Source organism: Bacillus rossius, chromosome 10 (genome assembly GCF_032445375.1).
Source record: "Bacillus rossius redtenbacheri isolate Brsri chromosome 10, Brsri_v3, whole genome shotgun sequence".
Lineage (NCBI taxonomy): Eukaryota > Metazoa > Arthropoda > Insecta > Phasmatodea > Bacillidae > Bacillus > Bacillus rossius.
Genome location: NC_086337.1, coordinates 10,405,412 through 10,428,252, shown reverse-complemented (window position 1 = coordinate 10,428,252; position 22,841 = coordinate 10,405,412). Strand labels below are relative to the sequence as shown.

Genomic DNA, 22,841 nt, shown 5'->3' with positions numbered 1-22,841 from the left:
ATAAATTAATCATATTTACGTATTTTTCCCGTTTTTAGGGGAACAGATCTTGTTGAAATAAACAAAGAAAAATATGTTACTTATTGGTTTTAATTTAAATAAACCTACTGGTTAGGCCATGCTGCATACGTAATGTGCAAATGTAGGTTAATTAATAAATTATACTTCTTAGCGCAGCACGCATCGCACTATTTCGGTGACTCCAGTGAGGCAGCTGACTTTACCGTTGGTAACATTTGACATCTTTAAACAGTGGTGAAGTGATTAAATTAAAAAATAAGTAATGGATGAAAATTGTGGCCAGTTCAAGGGCCGCAGTCATCTTCCAGAAATGTATTTCTTATTCATTTTAGTTAAATACATATAGTTCAAAATAAATGCAATTTTTTTTTAGTTAGCCCTACCAGACTAATGACTATGTAAATAAAGTTACCCAAAGAATCGAAATCGGAATCGAATTTCAAATCTTGAAGTGAGAATCGAATCGGAATCGAATCGAACTGAAAATCATGGAATCGCACAACCCTACCCGTAACCTTTACGAGACAGTTCCCTAAATTCTACAGACGAGGCAAATTTTCCATTTCCTCACTCTGCGAAAATTCTAAGTCCAAACCAAATTCGACTTGAATTTACTCTAAGTCCCTCGTGGACTTGTAATATTTCTACTGGGTTGAAAAATCTTCAGAGTCCCTTACGGACTTAGATTCTGACGACGGCTCTTACCGTTTTCTTCCTGAAGCGGTTGCCACGTCGTCGAGCAGCGTGACGGAGGAGGCCGGTGGTGTAGATGGTAGTCACTGCAGGTTCATGCTGCTGGGCCAGTCGGAGACTGCCTGCAGAAGCGTTGGCTGGGCCGGTTTATATAGTCCGCCGGGGCCCGACCGAGGAACAGTCTGGATACCCGCCGGCGGAAGTACGTCATCGTTGGTGGTTCCGGACGAAGCCCGCGAAGCCGGGCGGAGTCATAGCGGCCCGAGCGGCCCCGATGTATTGCCGTCCGGCGCGCAGAAATCGAACATTGCGCGCCCCTGTGCTGCGGGTGGTATCCATCAGATAGCCAGGGGCGCTGTCTGGTAGTCGTATAGTTACGCAGTGCGAAACTGCGTAACCACGGAATTATCCATTATTCAACCAACAGTGAGCTGAAGGCCTCGGTAGTTGAACGCTTCATTAGAAGTTTAAAATCGCTTTTGTTTACGGAAATGTCTGCTCAGGGAAACTATAAATGGCTACCGCTCTTACCAAAAGTTATGGAAATATACAATGGCAGATTTCATAGGACTATCGGTATGAGCCCCAACGAGGTGAAAGATAATTCTCTTCTTAAAACGGTTTACAATGTTGTGAAAAAAATAGACCACAGGCGACTTAAAGCTAGTGTCGGAGATCATGCACGTATCTCAAGAAATAGGGATTTATTTGCAAAAGGTTATTCCGTAAATTGGTCCCACGAGATTTTTAAGGTGATAAAAATACGCAACACTTACCCTAGAACATGCTTCTTGTCTGATCTAGATGGAAATGAAATCAAGGGTGGTTTTAATTCTCAAGAAATTCAAGTGACGAAGTATATAGACACTTATTTAATTAATAAAATCCACAAGTGACTTCCTACACGTCTTCTAGTCAGCTGGAAGGGATTCTCAGAATCAGTAAAAACATGGATTTCTAGAACCGATGTGGAAGACTGATGGAGTGAACCGGCCTTAACAGACTCTAACCGCGGCTCTCTGGAGACCCTTGGAAGGTGGGTGTGACACGTGGTGTGTGGTAGACTCCTGCAGCGCGGTCGCAGCCGTTGCCTAAGGGGTTTTATATTTTTATTTTTTGGTAGCTGGGCTTCTGTCGTCATCATTCCCCTCTGCGAGCGCTTCCCTACGCGGGAGGCAGTGTCTGGGTTATTATTAAATAACAAGGGTGTTGGGGGAACGCGCCGTCGCGACACATCTGGGAGGCTTGCGCGACTCCAGCCCTTACGCTCCCTAGCTTCCTAATTTAGAACCATCCACACAGCCTCCACGGGACGTCAACAACCACCTGCGGATTCACTCCACGTGGCTCCCGGCAACGCCCACCCGGCCACGTGGTGCCAAGCCCACCTCCTGCCCAGGACACGCGCTCAGACAACCAACTGTTTGATTGTTGACAGTGTCCCAGTACCGGCTACCTCTCCCTAGTGTCATCAATACGTTTTCTCAGTGAAAAAACAGGTGTTAGTCCATTCCTTGCTGTATGCTTCATCAAAAACTCCAAAAATTATATTTTTAAAAATATATGAGCAATTCTTTAAGTATTCGCCAGTGATGTGTAAACATTTACCTACGTAATGAGCAAATTTATGTGTTCTCATGTTGCGAATAAATTTATAATATGAAACTCGGACACAAAATTTTACATAGAATTCTTTAAAATAATGGTGGGCATGATAAATATATGACAAGTATTCATCTTAGAGAAAAAAGTACAAATTTGTTTCTTTTTTTTTATACCTAACTATGTATCAGTTTAACAAGATGGTAACATTGATTTCTCAGGGCTAGCCGAACAACAGAGAACCAAACTGGTCACATGGAAAAGCCACAATGCTGAACCTGTGACATTTCTCCCTTCACCGGAATTCTCATCGACTGTGCTAACAGTTGCAGTCCAATAGATAGATACATACAAACAAAATTAACCTGAAACATTTTAAATTTAAGTACATATTATAACACTTAGAATATGTATGTACATTTGTTTTTGTTTACACATTAGAAATCAGTCAGTAATAACTTCTTGCAAATAAACCTTAACCTTAATGAGCTGATTCAACATTAAATATTTCATCATGGCATTGAATACATGTAGGCTAAAAACAATTTCTTGTCTCTCTACAGTATGATGAAAGCTGTGCTATTTCTACATTTCAATATTAACTAAGGATTGTCAAAATTGTCATGTACATTTAAGTTGTCATTTCTTTTTATGACTTTAAAAGTATTAAAGGATAGTTGTACTATTATAAAGTTAAGTCCAACACACCAATAAACTTAGTAGGGAAACGCGTGTCCTGAAGTAACAGTTATTCCGAGAAGGGTGGGGTGGCACTCTATCGAAAGAGTGAGACCTAATGTTTTTTTTATTTATTTTTATTTTTTTATTTTTTTTAATAGAACCTTTTTTTTTTTTTTTTTTTTTTTTTTAATTTAAATTTGTTACATGCCCACCGACAGTCTTGAGACTTGAGGTGGGCACGACACAAAACAAGTAAAAACAAACACTATCACAATAAATAGAGACAGCACAGGATAAACACAAAACATGAAAACAGAAATGAAATAAATACCAAAAGGACCAGATAACATGACACATTACTTAGCGAAATGTTAATTACATAATTATTAAACTATACACAAAATATATAAAAAAATGGATAATACAAAATATAACATGTGAGTAGAGGACAAGTTAAGAGGATAAATTTTTAAGTTTAGACAATTGATTATTATTGTGATTCCTAACTAATCGGTATATTATGTCATTAAAGTTATGTAGAGTACAATATGTTTGGTATAAACGAGAATTAAATTGTGGTATTTTTAACCCAGTGGTTTCCAGGAGATAAGTACAGTTAATTTTAGCGTTAAAACAATTTTCAACAAACAGAGAATCTAAATATACTCTACGTGCACCAAGAGGAGTTAATGCAGGTGTAGGAAGGTGTTTTAAGTTTATTAAATTAATTAATTTTGTTTGTATACTTTCTAGTTTATTTGCATCGGCCGACTTGATGTCATTCCAGATTACTGAACAATATTCTAATTTGGACCTTATTAAGGCAAAATACAGGGAGAGAATTGAGTCTGAATTGGTAGCATAAAAAGTAATAAATTTGATCATAGCAAGGGTTTTGAGGGAAGACATGTATAAATAGTTTACATTATTATGGAAAAATAATTTAGAATCTAAAATAACACCAAGATCCTTAATTGTTGAACATTTCGTGATTACAGAGTTTTCTAAAATATAATCAAAATTAAGTGGATGATATTTCCTTGTAAAGGATATAACAAATGTTTTGTGTTTATTTAGTGTAACCTGATTAAATTTACACCAATTGTTTACTTGGGAAATGTCATTTTGTAATAAAATACAGTCATTCTGTGTTATTATATTTCTAAATATTTTTAGATCATCGGCAAAAAGTACTCCTGTAGAATGGTTGAGAATTTGAGGCAGGTCATTTATATATAAATTAAAAAGAAGAGGCGATAATGTGCCTCCTTGAGGGACACCAGAAGAGATACTAAACAGGGAAGAATTGTGGTTATTAATTGTAACATAAAAACTTCTATTAGTTAAGTAATTAGAAAACCAGTTTGTAAAATTTTGAGTTAAACCAAAGTTCAATAATTTTTTAAGAAGTATAGAATGGTTCACAGTGTCAAAGGCCTTGGCTAAATCAAAATAACAGGCATCCACTTGCCCTCTGTTGGTAACCTCTCTGTGTATAGGATTTAAAAAAGTAAGCAAGTTAGTGGTGGTCGATAAACCTTTCCTAAAACCATGCTGACTGCTCGATAAACTGTTCTTAAGCTGGAAATTTAAAAATCTAAAAATTATTTTTTCAAATATTTTAGAAAAACCATTGAGTAGAGAAATAGGCCTATAATTGTTAACATTCTGTTTAGAGCCTTTTTTGTGGATAGGTATCACCTTAGCAGTTTTCCATTTCTCCGGGAAAACAGATGATTGTAAACTAAAATTAAAAATATGCAGCAAAAGAGGGACTAATAATTCAGAGCAGCCTTTTATAATGAAATTAGGTATGCCATCAGGACCCGTAGATTTGGATGATTTCAACGATTTTATGCCGATTTTATGTTCTGTCTGAACGTTTAGTAACGATCATGCAGTGGACGAAGGAGGAGCTCGCGTTTGACTTAGAGGCGTACTTTTCAACAAACGGCTGTTCAATCATCACCATGCAACTTGCATTCAGAAATCACTCTGATATCATGCCCTGGGTTCATGTTCCTGATCAGAAATAGATTCTTTCATGGGTGGCTTTAGGGAAAAATGTGGTGAGAGAAAAAAACTTGGAGGTTCAAGAACCGTCAGGACACCCGAAGCATTGGGCAGGTTAGGCAGTCAATTTGCAACCCCCTAAGTGATCTACACTCAAACTTGTGGCTGTTTTTAGGACGTCTGATCATTCTACGAGACAAATTTTTCATGAAGAACTGCAATTTAATTTATAAAAATTGGCCGTGGTGCAAAAACTTAATTGTGATTTTCTTTCGCAAAAAAAAAAAAAAATGCATGCAAAGCCATTCTTGACAATATACCTCACGACGCCCTTGTGTTCTTCAGCGATGAGGCTCATTTTCATATTTCCGGTTGCATGAATGAGCAAATCATGCAATACTGGGTTGGTAAAATCCTGAAGAACTTCATGAGCTGCCTCTGAATACAAACGTGTGATTGTTTGATGTACATTGTCCAGAATACGCATCTCTGACCATGGTGTTTTGAAGAATACTATTAGTTATCAAATCATTTAGCTATTTCCACATGATTGAGTTTTTTTTTATTTTTACCAAAACTTGAAGAAATGGATAAGAAGGATGTCTGGTTTAAGCAGGATGGCGCCACTGCCCACACGGTGCGAACGTCGATGAATCTTTTGCAAGAACACTTAGCCGGATGTCTCATCTCCTTGCGGGGTGAACTTCTTCAGTTGCCAATGCACTTGCTTGATTTAGCCTCGTGTGAGTTTTTTTTGTGGGACTATCTGAAATCCCTAGTTTACACCGACTGTCCAAGGACCCTGGCTCAACTAAGGAACAATATTCAAGCTGCTATCGACAACATACCCATCAATACGCTGGACGGAGTGGAGAGAAGTTTCATAACTCAACTATCTCAATGCAATGACCAGAACGAAGGCCACCTTAATAAAATAATTTTTAAAACATAATAACTAAACACTCTAAATGTGTCTCTGTAACATAGAAAAAAGAGTTAAACTGATATCTCCTATACTGTTTGTGTTATTCATATTTTAAAATAAGGTAATTTCCGTGCCGCAACCTGTGCACACCCCGATGTTCATGAAAGTTAATAGAAAACAGATGAATCACGCTGGTCCGCCATCTTTTCAAGATTCCGATAGTTCCTCAGATGGAAGCACCATGGTTACACATTTTCATTCCAATCGACTTCTGTTCCACTCTCGAAATTACTCCTACCAAATGTCGTATTCCGAGAGCCCAGATGTTTACACATGAGGTGTTAAAAGGATAAGTTTATACGGTAGATACACGTTCGCAAACACATCCATGTGATAGAGGCATGACTTTCTTACATCTCACTTGCCTTGCAGAAACTTGCACAACTATTTCAGAGTTTATGATTGGTGAGCATGTTTTCAAGTTTGTATTCCACCTGCACCACTACCAGGGATTGTCAGCCCTTCAATTTCACCTGCATGAAGCAGGGAACTGAACAGGCGAGCTGGCGGCTTATAACCCCTCGCTACAAAGCAGCACTTCAGGTTCACATGAAGCACAGACAAAACACAAAAACCCTCCCGTTTTACAATTACAAATAAAATTAGTTCCAACCTTGAATGGCATTTTCATAGTTCTTTGGAGAGCTTGTGTTACTGAAGGACTTTGCATTGTTTGGTTTTGAATTGGTATCTGGTACGATCTTATTGGCCAGCTGAGACTGCTCAATCTCTTCCCTTAGTTTATACCTGAAACAATCACAAATCTGCACTACAACTGCAAACACTCGCGCACTACATTTCACAACACAGCCACCAAACTGCACATGAGAAGTCAAACAGCAGGGAACACATTAAGTTTTAAGACATCAGTACCCTCCAAGTCCCTCAACCTGTATTCTTTGTACATGTATCTACTATCAAAACACTAGTGAAAAATTATTATTAAAAAAAGTACTGACTTGGGCAGTGTCTACCCTACATTGCAGTGCCTACCTCGCAACCTTGTTCCTAGAAGTTAGTCTTATGTTTGTTTAGTGTGTATCTGTGTTTGTGTTGTACCTATTTATAAAGTTAACTAGCCCTAACTGTTGATAGAAAAGTTACAAATAAAATAAATTTACCAAAATTATATGTGTAAAAGCAATTAAGGATAAAAGTCAGTAAGACATAAATTAACAAGCTTTTCAATAGTAGCATATTTTTAATAAATTTTGTTAACTGAATTTGATACGAGAAGGCCTGCTAGCTGATGCAATTGGTAATCGCTCGCTCAGATTGGCTATGAACAACTGTAGCTCTAGCACTGCAGCGAAAATATGACACAAACGGTACAAAGTTTATGCTTTTCATGTTTGTTTAATTTGATTTCAGAACAGGTTGTTAACTTGATAAAGAAATTTTTTTTATATTTTTCTGATTTTTATTCTTCAAATCTTTGGAAATAAATACCAAAATTGATGCTACACAGACTTCACAGAATTTTGTCATCTCTCAACAATACCTTCAGACAAGTGCCACCAACAGAAATATTTACACAGTGAAAATGTCTTGAGCAATGCTTGTGGGAATGACAGCATTGTTTTGGACTATTCCTGCGTCTGGGGTCATGAGGAAGGTATAATATAAGCCCCAAAAGAGGCTCTCCACTGGACCCAACTAGCACGTGTAAAATCTTGCAATTTACTTTATATTTATTGTGAACTGCCTACAATGTGACCGGACGGTACAATGATCAAGCGACAACTAATTGTAATTGCACAATGTTGAGACCTCTGCTTACAAAAAGTGAGGCAGACACATAGTTCAACTGACCAATCACAGCACAATACTGTACAGTAGAACCCCTCATATCCGACCTTCCCACAACCGACTCCTCCGGATATCCGACCTAGTCTCCGTGGTTGGCGAGCCTGTTCAGACTTGAAAAAGTGACGCATCTACAATATGTCTTCGTGTCGCAAACTGTTCAGTTCAGCCGTGATTGTTGGTGCAGAATGTGCTCCTACTATAATCTTGTACTGTTCTGTGTTTTTTTTAAACGTAACGTAATGTATTGTGGGTAGAAAAAGTGGAGGGACACTTCTGCAAAATCAAGATTTGGCAAAACTGAAACAAAAATACATTACTGAATTCTTTAAATAAGGTATGTTTACATTGTATTTATCGTCTCATTTATAATTTAACAAAAGTAAATGTTTGAAATGTATACAGCAACATTTTTACAAATAAAGTTGTATTACTGTACACGCTGTATAGCTGGGAAAGGCGTTTTTTTTTTTGCTCCTATGGATATCCGACCTTTTGGCCGTTCCGACCATGGCCCGGTCCCGTCATGGTCGGATATGTGAGGTTCTACTGTATTAAAGTCAGCTTCACAACGGCTCGTAAATACATTTTTCATGATGTTCACCAATAAAATCTTCACACAATTGCATAGTGCTTTTTTATAAGTTATAAAATTAAAGTCAAGCAAACATTCTACTACGGTAGTGTACAACAGTGCATATTTCCCAGGAATTCCATGTGACAAAGTTCAAAGAATTGTGAGTCTAACAAAAAATAAACTTGACAGAAGACAAACAAAGTCACAACTGTGTCACTGCCTACGATGCCAGAAATGCATATGTTTGAAATTATTACCGAAGCTTATTCAAACACAAATAATGTAATTCAGTGAAATGTTGCCCAAAATAAGCACAAATAAATATTGAAAAATATTTAATACATTACACAACACATTAATGCTTAAGATTTTCTATAACACAAAATTTTATCTAAACAAATTACGAATACCTGTGCACATTTTGAAACAGATTATCAAAAATAATTTTTACAACCTTGCAATATCTCAACAAAACCTAGCCTACCTTTATAAACTGACTAAAAATAAATGGTAAGAACGATGGACTGGTGGTTTTGCCGGATTATTGAAAAGTCAATGGGAAAAACCAAACAAAAATTAGTATACAGTACAACTGTATTTAAAACAAGTATTAACAAACTGCTCTACAGAAATTAAAATGTGAGCAAGTCTTTCTGTGCTCGCCAGGGAAGTGTAACATCTAACCTCAGTAACAGACAAATTCATGTTTTTTCCATGTTGCAAATACACTTATAATAAGAAACTCTGACACAAAATTTAATGTAGAATTCTTTAAGATAATGCAGAGTATGATAAATATGCGCAAATCGTGTTTTCAAATAAATAGTTTCTGCTACCACCTAGAATTTGCTGCCAGAGCAGCTATGTCGACTGTCGAATCATTTGATTTTCAGAGCAAAAATTTTAACTAAATAATGAAATGGCTCTGATGAAAGCAAAAATGACTAGAGAAAATACTAAACTCCGGGTTTATATTCGATTTTCGACAAGAACTTTATTAAAATATTTCCAGACTTGTTACAATTCACTGAATAGTTAATACTATAAAATTACCCTTTGCTTTGTGAACTTTGGTTTGTGCCATCCGCCACAGATGGAAGCACCATGCAACTTCTGTACCATTCACGAAATCAGCCCTACCAAATGCCGTATACCGAGAGCTAGCAGGTACACAGGCATTAAGAAAATGAAGCCGTGAAATGGGAACAGGTGCCGCCTGGTGGCCAGATCAGCACTGGACACAACCTGAGCATGAGCAGCTCGACCGGTTGTCACAGAGAGTGAGCCATGGAGTGCCAAAGTAAACACTTCACTTTGCTAACTTGCATTGTTTAGCATAAAACACTAAACTTTACCACAAGTTCCATCTTTTGCAATGAATTATTAGAACTTAGTATTGATGACATAATGCATTACCCATGACCACGACCATTACTGTAGCTACAAATTGCAGTTCTACCATGAAATTAACGGTCCAGCTATCACGGGTCAAGGAACGGATGAAGTAATTTTATCTATATAAATAAAAAAGTATATGTTTACATGTTCAAAATCTTAAATCTACAAAAGTTCTTCACCAATTACTTTGAAATTTTGACACAACGTTACATTTGAATACGTGCTTGTTTTTATATACCTACGTCACACCTGTGACAGATTAAAAGATATATATAATATTGGTAGGTAAAAACATTAGATTTTTAATATTTTCATATATATAGATATATAGATATAGGTTTATACAAGAGATATATGGATAGATAAAGAGAGGTGGATATATAATATGCAGATAGAGATATAGAGAGATAGAGAGAGAGTGTAATTTAGAGATATACATAGACAGATAAAGAAAGATATATATATGTATTTGTATTGACGTCGACAGGGGCTACGCCCTCCCTAAGCCCGATGTGCCTCACGCCGTCGACACCCCTCTCCTCCCAACACCACCCTCTATTTCAAACCTCCCGCCCCGTGTTCAAGTGTGTGTGCGTGTGAGCCTTGGCCCTGCAAGAGGCAGTAGCTTCAGTGCCACCTTCCCGTAAAAACGTAATTAAAATAACGAGTAATTGTAATGCAAACCTTTTATTTTCATCTTTTTTTAAATTCCTAAGTGTTTATGTTTTAAGTTGTAGTTAGTAAGGATGGTGCAGCGCCCCAGGCGGGCAACCCCGGGACTACCCCCAACTATTTTTTTGAACTTTAACGAATAAATTAAAAATAAGTTAAGTTTGGTAATGATAAATCACTGTGGTCAGTTTTTGCTTAATGTATAAGAGGGTTTTTCATGTCAATATGTTACCAGGTGGATATCTGGTAACATAACGGGAACTTAACGCTTCCCGGCGGCCATGATGCCCGGGCCTCGTCAGTCAGCTTCTGTTCGCCGCCCGGGGTAGAAGGCCTGCACGCGCCTCGTCGACTTCAATATTTTAGTTTCACTGATCTGTTAACATCCGTCGCTTCATAATTATTTCTTAAACCATTTTCTTTTCCTCGAGGTCTACCCCAGGAGGATGGCTCTTTAACGTAATTATTTAAATCCAGTTGGATATTTTATTTCTTAATACGTAACGAACTTTCGAGGCCAGGCCACGAGGTGACCTGGTCAGCCTTTAAGCCGGGGTAATATTCTTGTTGCCATGTTATTTCAGTGTATCAGTGAATAACTCTTTTCACGTAATTACTTATGTAACATTTTGTTTCGTTGTGCCGCTCGACATCAATAAAGAGCTTTCCCTAGACTTGTGAGAGTTTCACTCAGCAGCCGCGTGCGGAATCTTCTGAGTCCCGAGGCGTGTGGGACGCCTTGAGAGCCCACTAGTGCTACTGCACAAAGGGGGAGTCGAGCCTAGTCCCCACACGGGTCACGTCACGGCCCCGAGCGAGGAGTCTACGGCTGGGTCCACGTGCCCCTACACGTGGTGGCGCCCAAGTTACACATTTTCAGTCTATCCGGAAAAAAAACCCGCAATGACAGTATCTGTGTACCTACTTCATCAAGAAATTACAAAAAAAAAAAAAAATTGGTTGTCTGTAAAGTCGGTTTACGGACGATAGTTTAACGTGACGTCATAACAAAATATTGATGAAATGATTGAATACTTTTATAAATAATAAAAGAATAAATACTTGAAATTATACTAGTAATCAGATTTTTAAAATGGAAGAATAATTAACCTTTATTGCCGAAATTCTTGTTGTAATAAGCAATGAAAACCACATTTTTTTCACTTCACTTTATAAACAGTCGACAAAACAGTTCACGTGTAGATGACTTGTAATTAATTTTAAAAACTGGCGTTTAGCTATAAAGTTTAAATATAATTATGAACAAGTTTTCATATAAATAAACTGTAATCAAATATCTATCATAAATTATATGAATCACCATAATTCTTTAGTCAATTGTAACATAACCTATTATTACTGCACTCTCCGTGCCTGGTTCCCGCGATAGCGTATAGATATCGCGTTTTATTCGGTTCGCGTCCGTCACCGTAGATAGCAGCACTGTTGGGGAATAATATTATTTCGTTTTGATAATACGATTTAATAACAAATACTCATCCCAAATACACCAAACTTATTTATAATGTGTTACAATATTTTTTAAAACATTGTGAAAAAGATCCCGGGTGTAATTTGAATTATTATGTGTAACTGTAAAACACCATTGTTCGTTTTAAATATGTTATTCTTTGAGGAAGTAATTTTTTTTTTAATTTTTCTATCTTTTGTATGATAAAATCTACCTCTGCATACATTTATGAATAAAATTGAATCATTTTTATGGAATTATCACTATTTTGTATGGATACAAAGAAGGAGTAAAATGAAATCTACAATTTAATTGATAAATTTACTTTTATTTGCACTCATTAATTCAAATATGTTTATTACTTTTGTAGTGTCGCGTGAGCCGTATTTATTTTTACAAGTACAAAAATGAAAGTATAGCGGCGGCAGGGATTCGATTCATCAACCTTTGGATTGGTAGTCAGCGATGCTAACCGCATCGCCACGAGGCCATATTTGATATAATAGTTTCAGATGTTTTATATATATATATATATATATATATATATATATATATTTATATATATATATATATATAATAGTTTCAGATGTTATATATATATATATATATAAATTTTGTTCACGGTAGGGAAATAATAATATTTCGTTTTTATAACACGATTTTATAACAAATTCACATCCCAAATGCACCAAACTTATTTATCTTATTTATAATGTGTTACAATATTTTTTAAAACATTGTGATAAAGATCCCGGGTGTAATTTGAATTATTATGTGTAACTGTAAAACACCATTGTTCGTTAAAAAGTATTTGAATATTCAACATTACTTTTAAATAACCGTACCAATTGTGTGGACGATCGTTAAATTACATAATATTAATAATTCAAACGACGAAAATATGATTGAAAAGTCAAATCGATAGTTGTTCTAATCGAGTGGAGGAGAGATGTCATGCATACGTACAATGAGCATAACAGGACACATCCGTAGTGGGACAATGTGCGTTACGGGACACTTTTTCGTGCGTGCAGCCGGCATTCATCGATTTATTAGATGTCACGTCAAAAAATTTGATTGAGGCATTGCAATGCATGCCGGGCATTATCTCGTAGTCTATATAAATGTTAACATGTAATTGCAAATTGTTTTTAGTGCTTTATTTTTTCATGACATGACTGCTGTGCTTTCTGTAAACCCCATGATGTTTCAGATAATGGAAGATTAACAAAAATATATGTTTGTTTGCACAAATAATCTGTTGTCATTATATTTTTGTGTAACATAAATTAAATTGTCTAATATCTTTTTGAAAACCTATACAAAAACTACACAAAAAATTACTAATAAAAAAAGCAATAAATTAAATTAAACTAAACTAAAAAAAAATAGTATTGACAACTAGAGCACAAAGAAGACGTTTACATTTAAATTGATTTTTTTTGTTGGTTATAAGCTAAGTGAAATACGTGGCCAAGCCATTAAATGGTAAATGAAAAAATGTTTTACAGGTTAGCATTTATATTACAAGAATAAAGACTGTACTCTGACAACTGACCTCAGCTGCCAAGTTGCTTTACTGTTCTGCAGGTGTTTATCCTCGCTATCCGTTTCTATTTCAGCACGGTGCTTCCTGTTCTCAAGCACCCTCCTTTTCAAATTTTTTACATTTGATATTCCACTCTGAACTATGTCGACAAAATCGATAATTCAGCAGGCTTGTCAACTAATACAATATAACTAAATAAAAAAATGCCTAGAAATCACACTCACTGCTATGAAGTGGAACTAATTACTAAAAGACTATTAATCTACAAACAAAATAATGTCCAAGTAAACCACCATTGTGGAAACAATGATATATTTAAAAAAATATTTCTTTACCAATAATACCAAAAATGCAAGTACAATTTACTGGGTTTTTTTTCCTTCCACACTTTCATAACTGCTTGGTGCAAACGTCCATTATTCCTAAGTGTTCCATTTTAAACTTCAGCTTGTATTTCTGAGCTGCTCATGTATGTGACAAACTGTGCAAGGCCCTCCAGTCACACCTACACCAACGCAACACGAATCTGTCTACACTTGTACATCATGTTGGCCACACCTGAGTGAGGCCTTACTTCCCAGCTGCATGCGTCACTCAACATCCCTGTGACGAGACAGACGACCACCTCAGTTACACGAGACACTGGCATTACATATGTATACTCTCGTATAGATACTGCATGTATGTTCACAGTAAACAAACAAATACAATGTTTGTAAAATTAAATTAAAAAATCAGCAGAACTTTGCTTATAAAAAACAATTTTTCATCACTTGCAGTAAATATAAATAATATCAATGGTTTTGGCGATGCAATTTTCAATTTGCTTACCGGTTTTCCAAACTGTGGGAAAGTCTCTCTGCCCATTCCAGGGCAGTCTGTGTTCTATGTGGCCCCAGCAGGTTTATAACAAACTTTTTGTCCTCTTGATAATCTTTAGACAATCTGATTTTTGTCACTAGACCCAAGAATTTCATTAAGGTAATGTAACACATTTCTTCATCACCATCTCTCTGATACTTCTCAGCCTCTGCATACAACTTAGTTGCAGTGTTGCATAGTCTGAAAGAGTGAAATCATATGATCACCCAAACAGCACATAAAAAATGGGCACATGAGCATAACTACAAATTTGCAGGGAAAGCCAAACTAAAGAAAACAATTATCTTCTCAGGAAACGATGCCCTTAGTAAGAATTAATATAAATAATGATTTAATTAAATAGTTAATAAGAACCAACTACATATCTCATTATCTTAATTGAAAAATTAAGATATTTGACAATTCTTTATTATTCATTTCTAACAAAAAAATTTTAAATCACTGTCAAAAGACATCATATGCTAATTTTAATTAAAGGAATCCTACCACAGTATGTATTGAATGATAGATTCAAAAAAATAATTTACAGTACAAAAAACTGAACATACTTTAATGGTTGTGGCAAAGTTTGAATTTCCTCTAGGCACCATGTAAGAACAAAATGATACAATTCATAGACTCATAACACTCCACTCATGTTTAAAATTAATCACTATAATTAAAATCTCATAGCTAAAATACAATGTAAAAAAATTATGGCCATTAAAACTTAAGTACTTTCTAATAAATCTAAACAAAATTTTAACTAACCAACTACAAAACCATAGTGAACCATTATGCATTATTCATAATAATTCACACATTTGAAATTTTGTAAATAAAAATACTGCCCATGCAAGTATAATGGTACAATTCATTTGACCCCAACTCAGTTTCTAATTCAGTTTTAAATTACTAAATCTAAGCATAACCAACTTAATAAAACCTATCATTTTCTTACATTACACAAACAAAATAGAATAATTTTAAGATCAAAGTATAAGTAGATATTTGGAATCAAACTGAATACAAATAATGAATTATTAGTCGTGGTATTTGGAATTTAGAAAGTTTATCCAGGCCCAGTTTTCAGGTAATAAAATCTCAGAAGTCAAAAAACAGGGAAGGAGTTACAGCGTGTGGAGTCTTCACGTAGCCGTGACTTTCCACAAATAGGCATCCTTTCGTGAAAGGGTGCGACTGCGATTCTGAAAGAACCCCAGCAGCTTCGAGAACACCACGGCAGGTCTGCTCTAGCTTGATCCCTGTGCTCCGAGACCCACAGTTGCGCAGATCTGCAATGGTGGTGGAACGAGTGGAGGAGAGCAATTGATTTTTTTATTTAAAAAAAAAAAAAACTTTTACACTTTATAGTGAACCAACCCTGGCAACTATTTGCAACCACAGCAAAACTCAGACAACCTTCACAGAATCCTTTCACCCCTACATGCCCAAGTGGGTGAAAGTCCTAATGCATTGGGTTGCGTCCAACAATGGCAGTTTATTGTGAATTTTCACGTGGGTTTCACAACAGTACGATGGAGTTTAGCTGACTTTGCAATAAATTTAACATTTTGATAAAATAAGAACTGTATGATATAGACAGGTGCGTGTAGCTAAAAACATTAAACTTATTTGGAATACTATCAATATTAATGCAAACTATTTAATTACATATGTAATTATTGTTGAAAGTAGGAGTTATTTATAAGACGGTATTAAAATAATTGATACAATTAAGGCTATGTTATTTATCCTAGTAGCTTTATGATATTATAAGTAGTATTTAACCTGCTAACTTTATTTTCCTTTGGATTGTTTATGTTACAATAACTTCCCCACCTCACTGAAAAATCCAGTTGCAACTGGTATCAAGTGGTTAGTAATACTTTGAAATTTTGTAATTTACAAAATGATTGTTACTACTGGTTTCAAGTAGATTTAGAAGAAAGTCTGTCTATCGCAGACCAATGTTCATTTCCAAAAAAAAAAAATTTCTATCTAGTTTTTGGAAATAAAGCAACAGAAAATTTTAGTCAAGATGTTTATGAGAACCATCAGATAACAGGATAGAAATGAGGAAGGTATTTTGAAAAAGAGAAAAATCCCTATAACTGCGCAGACCCCAACATCTCTGGGAGGTCCCACGATGAGTGTCAGGAAGGAAGGCTGTCTGGCAGTAACGTTACGCAATTCCATTTGCGGAATGGTTTCTATGTCCGAATTTAAATCTCGTACAAACTAGGACATGCTACTGCGGGGACAAGTATGGGACATGTTGCAACAAAATTCAGTGAATAAAATAATTGCATAAATTGATGTACAAACTAAAACAAATGAGTAAGTGCTGCAAAGTTAAAAATAAAATTTGGGTAGAGAGTTGACGTCGGCCCAAAGGCCTCCTTAACTCTTACAGGCCTATATGTCACGCCAATGCCTTCTCCTGCCAAGTGGTGCTTCGCGGAAGTGGTTATACTCGCCGAGGGTGCAGTGTAGACTTGTGTTTCCTTTTGCAGGTACTTATATTGTATTGTATTTCATTTTATATTTTATTTGTTTTTATGGTCATATTATTTTTTATTTATTTTATTCATATTATACACCGGGCGCCTAGGCCGTGGTTCTCCGCTGCGCGGGCTCGCGGAGGAGGGCAGTCGCGCTCGGGAGACGCTGGGAGGTGGACGCGGGAGACGTCGCTCCACAGCTCGGGTGAGGCCGGCGTCGGCAACGCAGCAAGTCGCCATCCAATCTGTGTCGGTCGCGGGACGCGTCTAGGAGCGCTTCCTGGATATTAATAATAGCTCTTATTGTTTCTTTTTTCATCCATTTTTAGTCGCAATTACATGTGAGCCATCGTGCCTGACGCTAGTCGCCATGTGTTAGTTATTAGTTAGTCGTATTGTGTCAGTGTCAGGTTATTATTAAAGCCATAGGTCTCGGACGCACAGCACCGGCGCAGCCTTTCTTGGTATCATACCGCAAGAGACGTCACACAGACGCTACATCCTATCTGGGGGGTCGCGATTACAGTACGGGTAAGACGCCCCTTTCAGTGTGCGGGGAAACTAAAGCGCGCGGAACCGGGCATCGCCCTTTACTGAGATTGCCACAGGCGGGACCGCGGTAGCCCCATGTAAAGGGTGTGTTTTACCATACATTAAACCCGGAAACTTCATACTGACTTTTATTTCCTGAAATCATCCTGGGCAGGCTAGAGCTAGATCCCCAGGCCACGAGGCACGAACCCTACTCTACTGCCCCTGAGCAGCCGGAGACGCGCCACTAGTAACAGGGACTAGCCGCGGCCTTGTCAGTGTAAGCTACAGAGGAAAAATTCATGAGTTTTATACTATAAAAAAATTGGTCTTGGCATTAAAAAAGTTAAATAAGTCATTGCAAGATGACTGCGTTTTCAACACAATCAGAGAATACATTAGAGGATTTTTGAAATTGCTAGGGTTCGGATGGGAAAAGTGTCAAATAAAGAGAAAAATTATGATTGACACTCAATTAGCAGCTTGGAGAGAGGATCATCTTAAACAAATACATCAATTTTGTAATCAATTAATCCATTTTGTATAGTTTATGTTGACGAAACTACGTGAAGTGATGGGAAAATGTACATTAAAATAAATAAAACAATAACAAATTTTGGATGTGTTAGTGACAGCAATGCTGCAAATGATACAGTTTGCAGAGAAAACTTTCTTCCTGATTCAGAATAGGTGTTATTTAAATTATTTCTTACAGTATTTTTTTTGTCTACACATAGTGGTAATATTCTATTGGTTTTGATTTTTTGAAGGGGGATATACATGTATATAATTTTGTATAATTTTGACACAATTAAAAATATTTAGCTATGCCACAAAAGAAAATTGGTTCATCACAGCTTCTTCTGCCATACCTCTGCAAAGGCTGTTAAATGTATGCTTATATTAAATATATTAAAGACATTTGGGTAAATATGTAGTTGAGCTGTATTTGCGAGAAAAAAAAATGTTAAAAATCCGAAAATACCTTTATTATATGCTCTTCAGCTTCCTCTTTTCATTAAAAGTGGCGGAGGTAAGAAATTCCAAATACTTTAGGAGATATAAAAAATTTTAATTTCATCATATGTAGTTCAGCAGTATTTGCGAGAAAAAAAAATGTTAAAAATCCGAAAATACCTTTATTATATGCTCTTCAACTTCCTCTTTTCATTAAAAGCAGCGGAGCTAAGAAATTCCAAATACTTTAAGAGATATTGAATTTTTAAATTTCATCACAATACCAGTGCATTCATGTGGCATGAACCATTGTTTCTTGTTTACGAGTATCTATTTTTTTATTGGATAATGATGTCACGTGATTGTTCGTGATAGGCCAGAATTCAAATGAACCAATACGTGATAATTTAGTTCATTTATTGTTTAAAACGGTGTTTAATTACCGCCTCCAACTTAGGTGAGTTTTTAACGTTTCTAATTTTAAAGTCTTATTTGTTATTTGAATTGAATATTGTTGCACAAGTAATAAGTAAAAAAAAAATTACGTGAGTTCCTACTGTCCATCCTTTGTCCCGGTTGGTTAGGTCAGGTCAGTTACATTATAAATAATTTAAAACTAAAGAATAATTAAAATTAATTCACATTATTTTTAATATCACCTTAGTTTGAAAGTATTTATAATGTAACATACCTGACCTAATCAACCAATTTATTAATTACGCATTCACGAACACACGGCAAAATAAAAAAAATTGCGTCGTTCGAATGGTTGCACAGGTCTTGTATTGCAAAATTAAAAAATTCAATATCTCCTAAAGTATTTGGAATTTCTTATCTCCGCCGGTTGTTTTGAAAATAGGAAGTAAAAGAGCATAGAATAAAAGTATTTTAGCATTTTTAGCATTTTTTTTCGCAAATACCGCCCCACTACATATTTACCGACATTTGTATAAGTATTCGTGGGTTAACAAACTAACTTTACACATTTACCAGACGATATATACCGTCCACAATGTTGGAGGTATTTTTAATGTAGCTAACTTTACCTAATCAAACATTTACAACATTTGAATAAAGTTCATCAAAACAAACCAACACGGGTAAACATTTAATGGCGGTGGCAGCGTCAATTCACAGGTATTTAAATGTGAGATTCATTTCTCAGAAAATAGCAGGAATTTATTAATGCTGTTTTCAAGGTAAATAAAGGAAGGTCTCTAGTTTTGCAAAACAGTACTTTCATAATTTTATTTTTACTTTGTGGAAGAGCAGTGTTGTAAGATGTTAACCCAAATTTTTAATTGCCTCTGTTTTGATTGAACCCTGTGCATAATATTTACCTATTTTACCCATTGTTATTTCATTGGGAAAATGAAGGGTAAATATGTAGTTGAGCGGTATTTGCAAAAAAAAATGTTAAAAATCCAAAAATACCTTTATTAGATGCTCTTCAACTTCCTCTTTTCATTAAAAGCGGCGGAGGTAATAAATTCCAAATACTTTAGGAGATATCGAATTTTTAAATTTCATCATATGTACCTAGTTGAGCGGTATTTGCGAAAAAAAAAATGTTAAAAGTCCGACAATACCTTTATTTGATGCTCTTCAACTTCCTCTTTTCATTAAAAGTGGCGGAGATAAGAAATTCAAAATACTTTAGGAGATATCGCCGTTCTTATTTTGCATACAAGACCTGTGTTTATCATTCAACCGTCGCCATTTTTTATTTTGCCGTGTGTTTGTGAATGCCTAATTAATGAAAATGGTTGAATAGGTCAGGTCAGTTACATTATAAATACTTTGAAACTAAGCGTACATTAGAAATAATATGAAATTATTTCAATGGTTCTTTAGTTTTAAAGTATTTATAATGTAACTGACCTGACCTAACAAACCGGGACAAAGGATGAACAGAAACAACTCACGTAAAAATTTTTTGTTACTTATTACTTGCGCAACAATAAAAAACAAGACTTAAAAAGTTAGAAACATTAAAAACTCGCCTAAGTTGGAGGTGGTAATTAAACACCGTTTTAAACAATAAATGAAGTAAATAATCACCTATTGGTTAATTTGAATTCTAGCCTATCACGAACAATCACGTAACATCATTATCCAATAAAAAAATAGATGCTCGTAAACAATAAACAATGGTGAAAGCCACATGAACACACTGCGATAATTGTGATGAAATTTAAAAATTGATATCTCCTAAAGTATTTGGAATTTATTACCTCCGCCGCTTTTATTGCAAAGAGGAAGTTAAAGAGCATAGAATAAAAGTATTTTCGGATTTTTAACATTTGTTTTCGCAAATACCGCCCAACTATATATTTACCTAAACTCTTTTTTTATAGGCTAAATGATAGACTTTCTGAACTTCCTTTAAACCGTTAAAAGCCACCCTACAATTTCATTATTTATGTGTCAAGAGATTTTGAAGATTGGAACTTTGTTTGATTAATAATCAAATGTAACACTATAACTCTACAACCTTACATCCTAATACAAAAGAATGACCACACACAAAAATACAACTAGTACCGGCAACACACATTAGAATTATCTTCATGTTAATTTAAATAATAAGAGAATAAATACTAACAGTTTGGTTTTCGCTGAGCCTAGTTTTGATAAATCATAATGTTTTTGCAAATCCAATATAGTCTTTCCCATATAAAGTTCTTTACGTTTTTTCTCTGGCATGTTCACTGAAATTTCTCAACGATGCGGACTAATTAATAAGCTATGAAAACTTATCTTATTTCTTCTAGCCAGCACTACATCCAATTATACAGTATATTGATGTTGTCATAAACATGATTCAAGTACTTTTCTATTTGACAGATGACTTACAAAACCAACGGACAACACAACACCATTTATAAGACAAATATTTTAGTAGGACAATAAACGCCAAATTATAAGTGTGACCCTTCACGTAGCGCATTCTAGCGGCTGGGCCTGGTCCTACACCGTTAGTGCATTTGTGAAACGCGTATTTTGGCCAATTAGACTGTTCGTTTTTTCCAAATTAGCTGTTATGGTTATTTATTATGGCTATAACAGTTCGTGCATGTTCGGTTGCCAGGTTTATAATGGCTCAAAGTCGTTCTTGAAGTCAAAATTCCTTAGGCGCATTTGTGTGCCGAAGTCGTATGTGATTTTCTTTTTTTTTTTCTAGCCTAAATTATTCTAAGTGTGTATGGGGACGGTCCAGGATAGGGGAGGTCCTAAGTGTGTTTCAAGCCGAAGCCTATACACTCTACCATGCAGGTTTTTAATCATGCAGGACAAGGGCTCGTGCATCATGTGCTAATTGGGGTTTACTGGCCAGCCATGGCTACGATTGGCACCATGGCTGACGCCCCATTGGTCGTCTAGTTTAAAAGCTAACTAATGTGACCCAGGTAAAACCTGCTTAGACACAGGGGAAACAATGGGATGGGTCATGCGGAGATCAAATAACATGAATTAAGCAAGCAGGTAACTACTGGACAAGAGGGAAGAGGGTCCATGTAAGAAGATTAGGGCGGGGCTGAAAAATCAACCATGCAGGGGTTGGGTGCTTGGGGTTTGCGGCCCTCATTTCAATATTTGGGCAGTCCTGGGTTATTATTAGCCAGGGGTGCATGCGCCCCCAGGGACGGGTGACTTCACTCGTCAGCCCAGGCCAGCTGCCCAGGCAGCCACAGTTAAGATAGATTGCCGAGAGCACAAGTGCTCTCGACAATGAGCATTCGAGCCAGTAGACCGGCTCGAACTGCAGGCACACAGAGCGAAAGGCAGCCTGGCATTGCGCCATCTTTCTTCCTTCTTCCAGTCAACAGCCGATGACCTTTCAAGCCAGAGTGGGGATAATTCGTTCAGGCGAATGAAGTATCTTGCGAGTCGGACCCTCTTGTCCTCCAAAATCCCCCGGACGGTTTCTGGTCGCACCGCCCAGGGCTACCACTGGCTCCAACAGGGCCCCAACTTGAAGGCACCGCCGTGTCTTCTTTCTTAGTTCCGATGTGTTTCAGTTCAATTGCGCGCGCAGCAGTCCACAGCTCCGCAAGTTCCAGCCCGCAGTTCGTCTACACTTCACATTTTTTTCAGCACCTCGAGCTCCCCTGCGGTGCCTTCACCGACGGAACTGCTTCCAGCCATGCGCCGAGCTACATCCAGGCTACCTTTAACCCCAATAGCCGTGATAACGACTCCACCAGGCCGGCCAGTGGTCCGCAGGCTGTTATTGGTTATTCGCAGCCACTCCAGCAATTTTGCAACTCTCGTGCTGGGATCCCATAACCGCCACCCACGGGACACGTTGGGTAGCAGATGGCACTGCTAGGCCGCACCCAGGCAGCCACAAATCCCCCGCGCACTGCCAGCCTTTGGTTACCCAATAGGTGGCAGGGAACTCCCAGCCAACAGCCCACGAGAGAGATGCGCACGCCACGAGTGACGACCGCCGACCGTCGTATGTAGTGTCATTAATAACCCTATATTGACATCGTACCGACAATGGCCTCTAAGCC

The 22,841-nt window shown here is 36.8% G+C and overlaps 1 protein-coding gene across 2 annotated transcripts in view; it reads right to left on the bottom strand.

The window, feature by feature from the left end:
* Positions 1-21,212, bottom strand: part of LOC134535776 (ubiquitin carboxyl-terminal hydrolase 8) — a 203,561-nt gene extending 182,349 nt beyond the window's left edge. For both annotated transcript variants that reach the window (XM_063375026.1, XM_063375027.1), the window contains exons 1-3: positions 20,927-21,212; positions 14,300-14,530; positions 6,609-6,742 (exon numbers count right to left, since the gene is read on the bottom strand). In XM_063375026.1, the coding sequence (XP_063231096.1) occupies positions 6,609-6,742; positions 14,300-14,530; positions 20,927-21,027 (466 nt within the window). In that variant the 5' untranslated portion in view covers positions 21,028-21,212. The remainder of the gene's footprint in view (positions 1-6,608; positions 6,743-14,299; positions 14,531-20,926) is intronic.
* Positions 21,213-22,841: the final 1,629 nt, after the last annotated feature.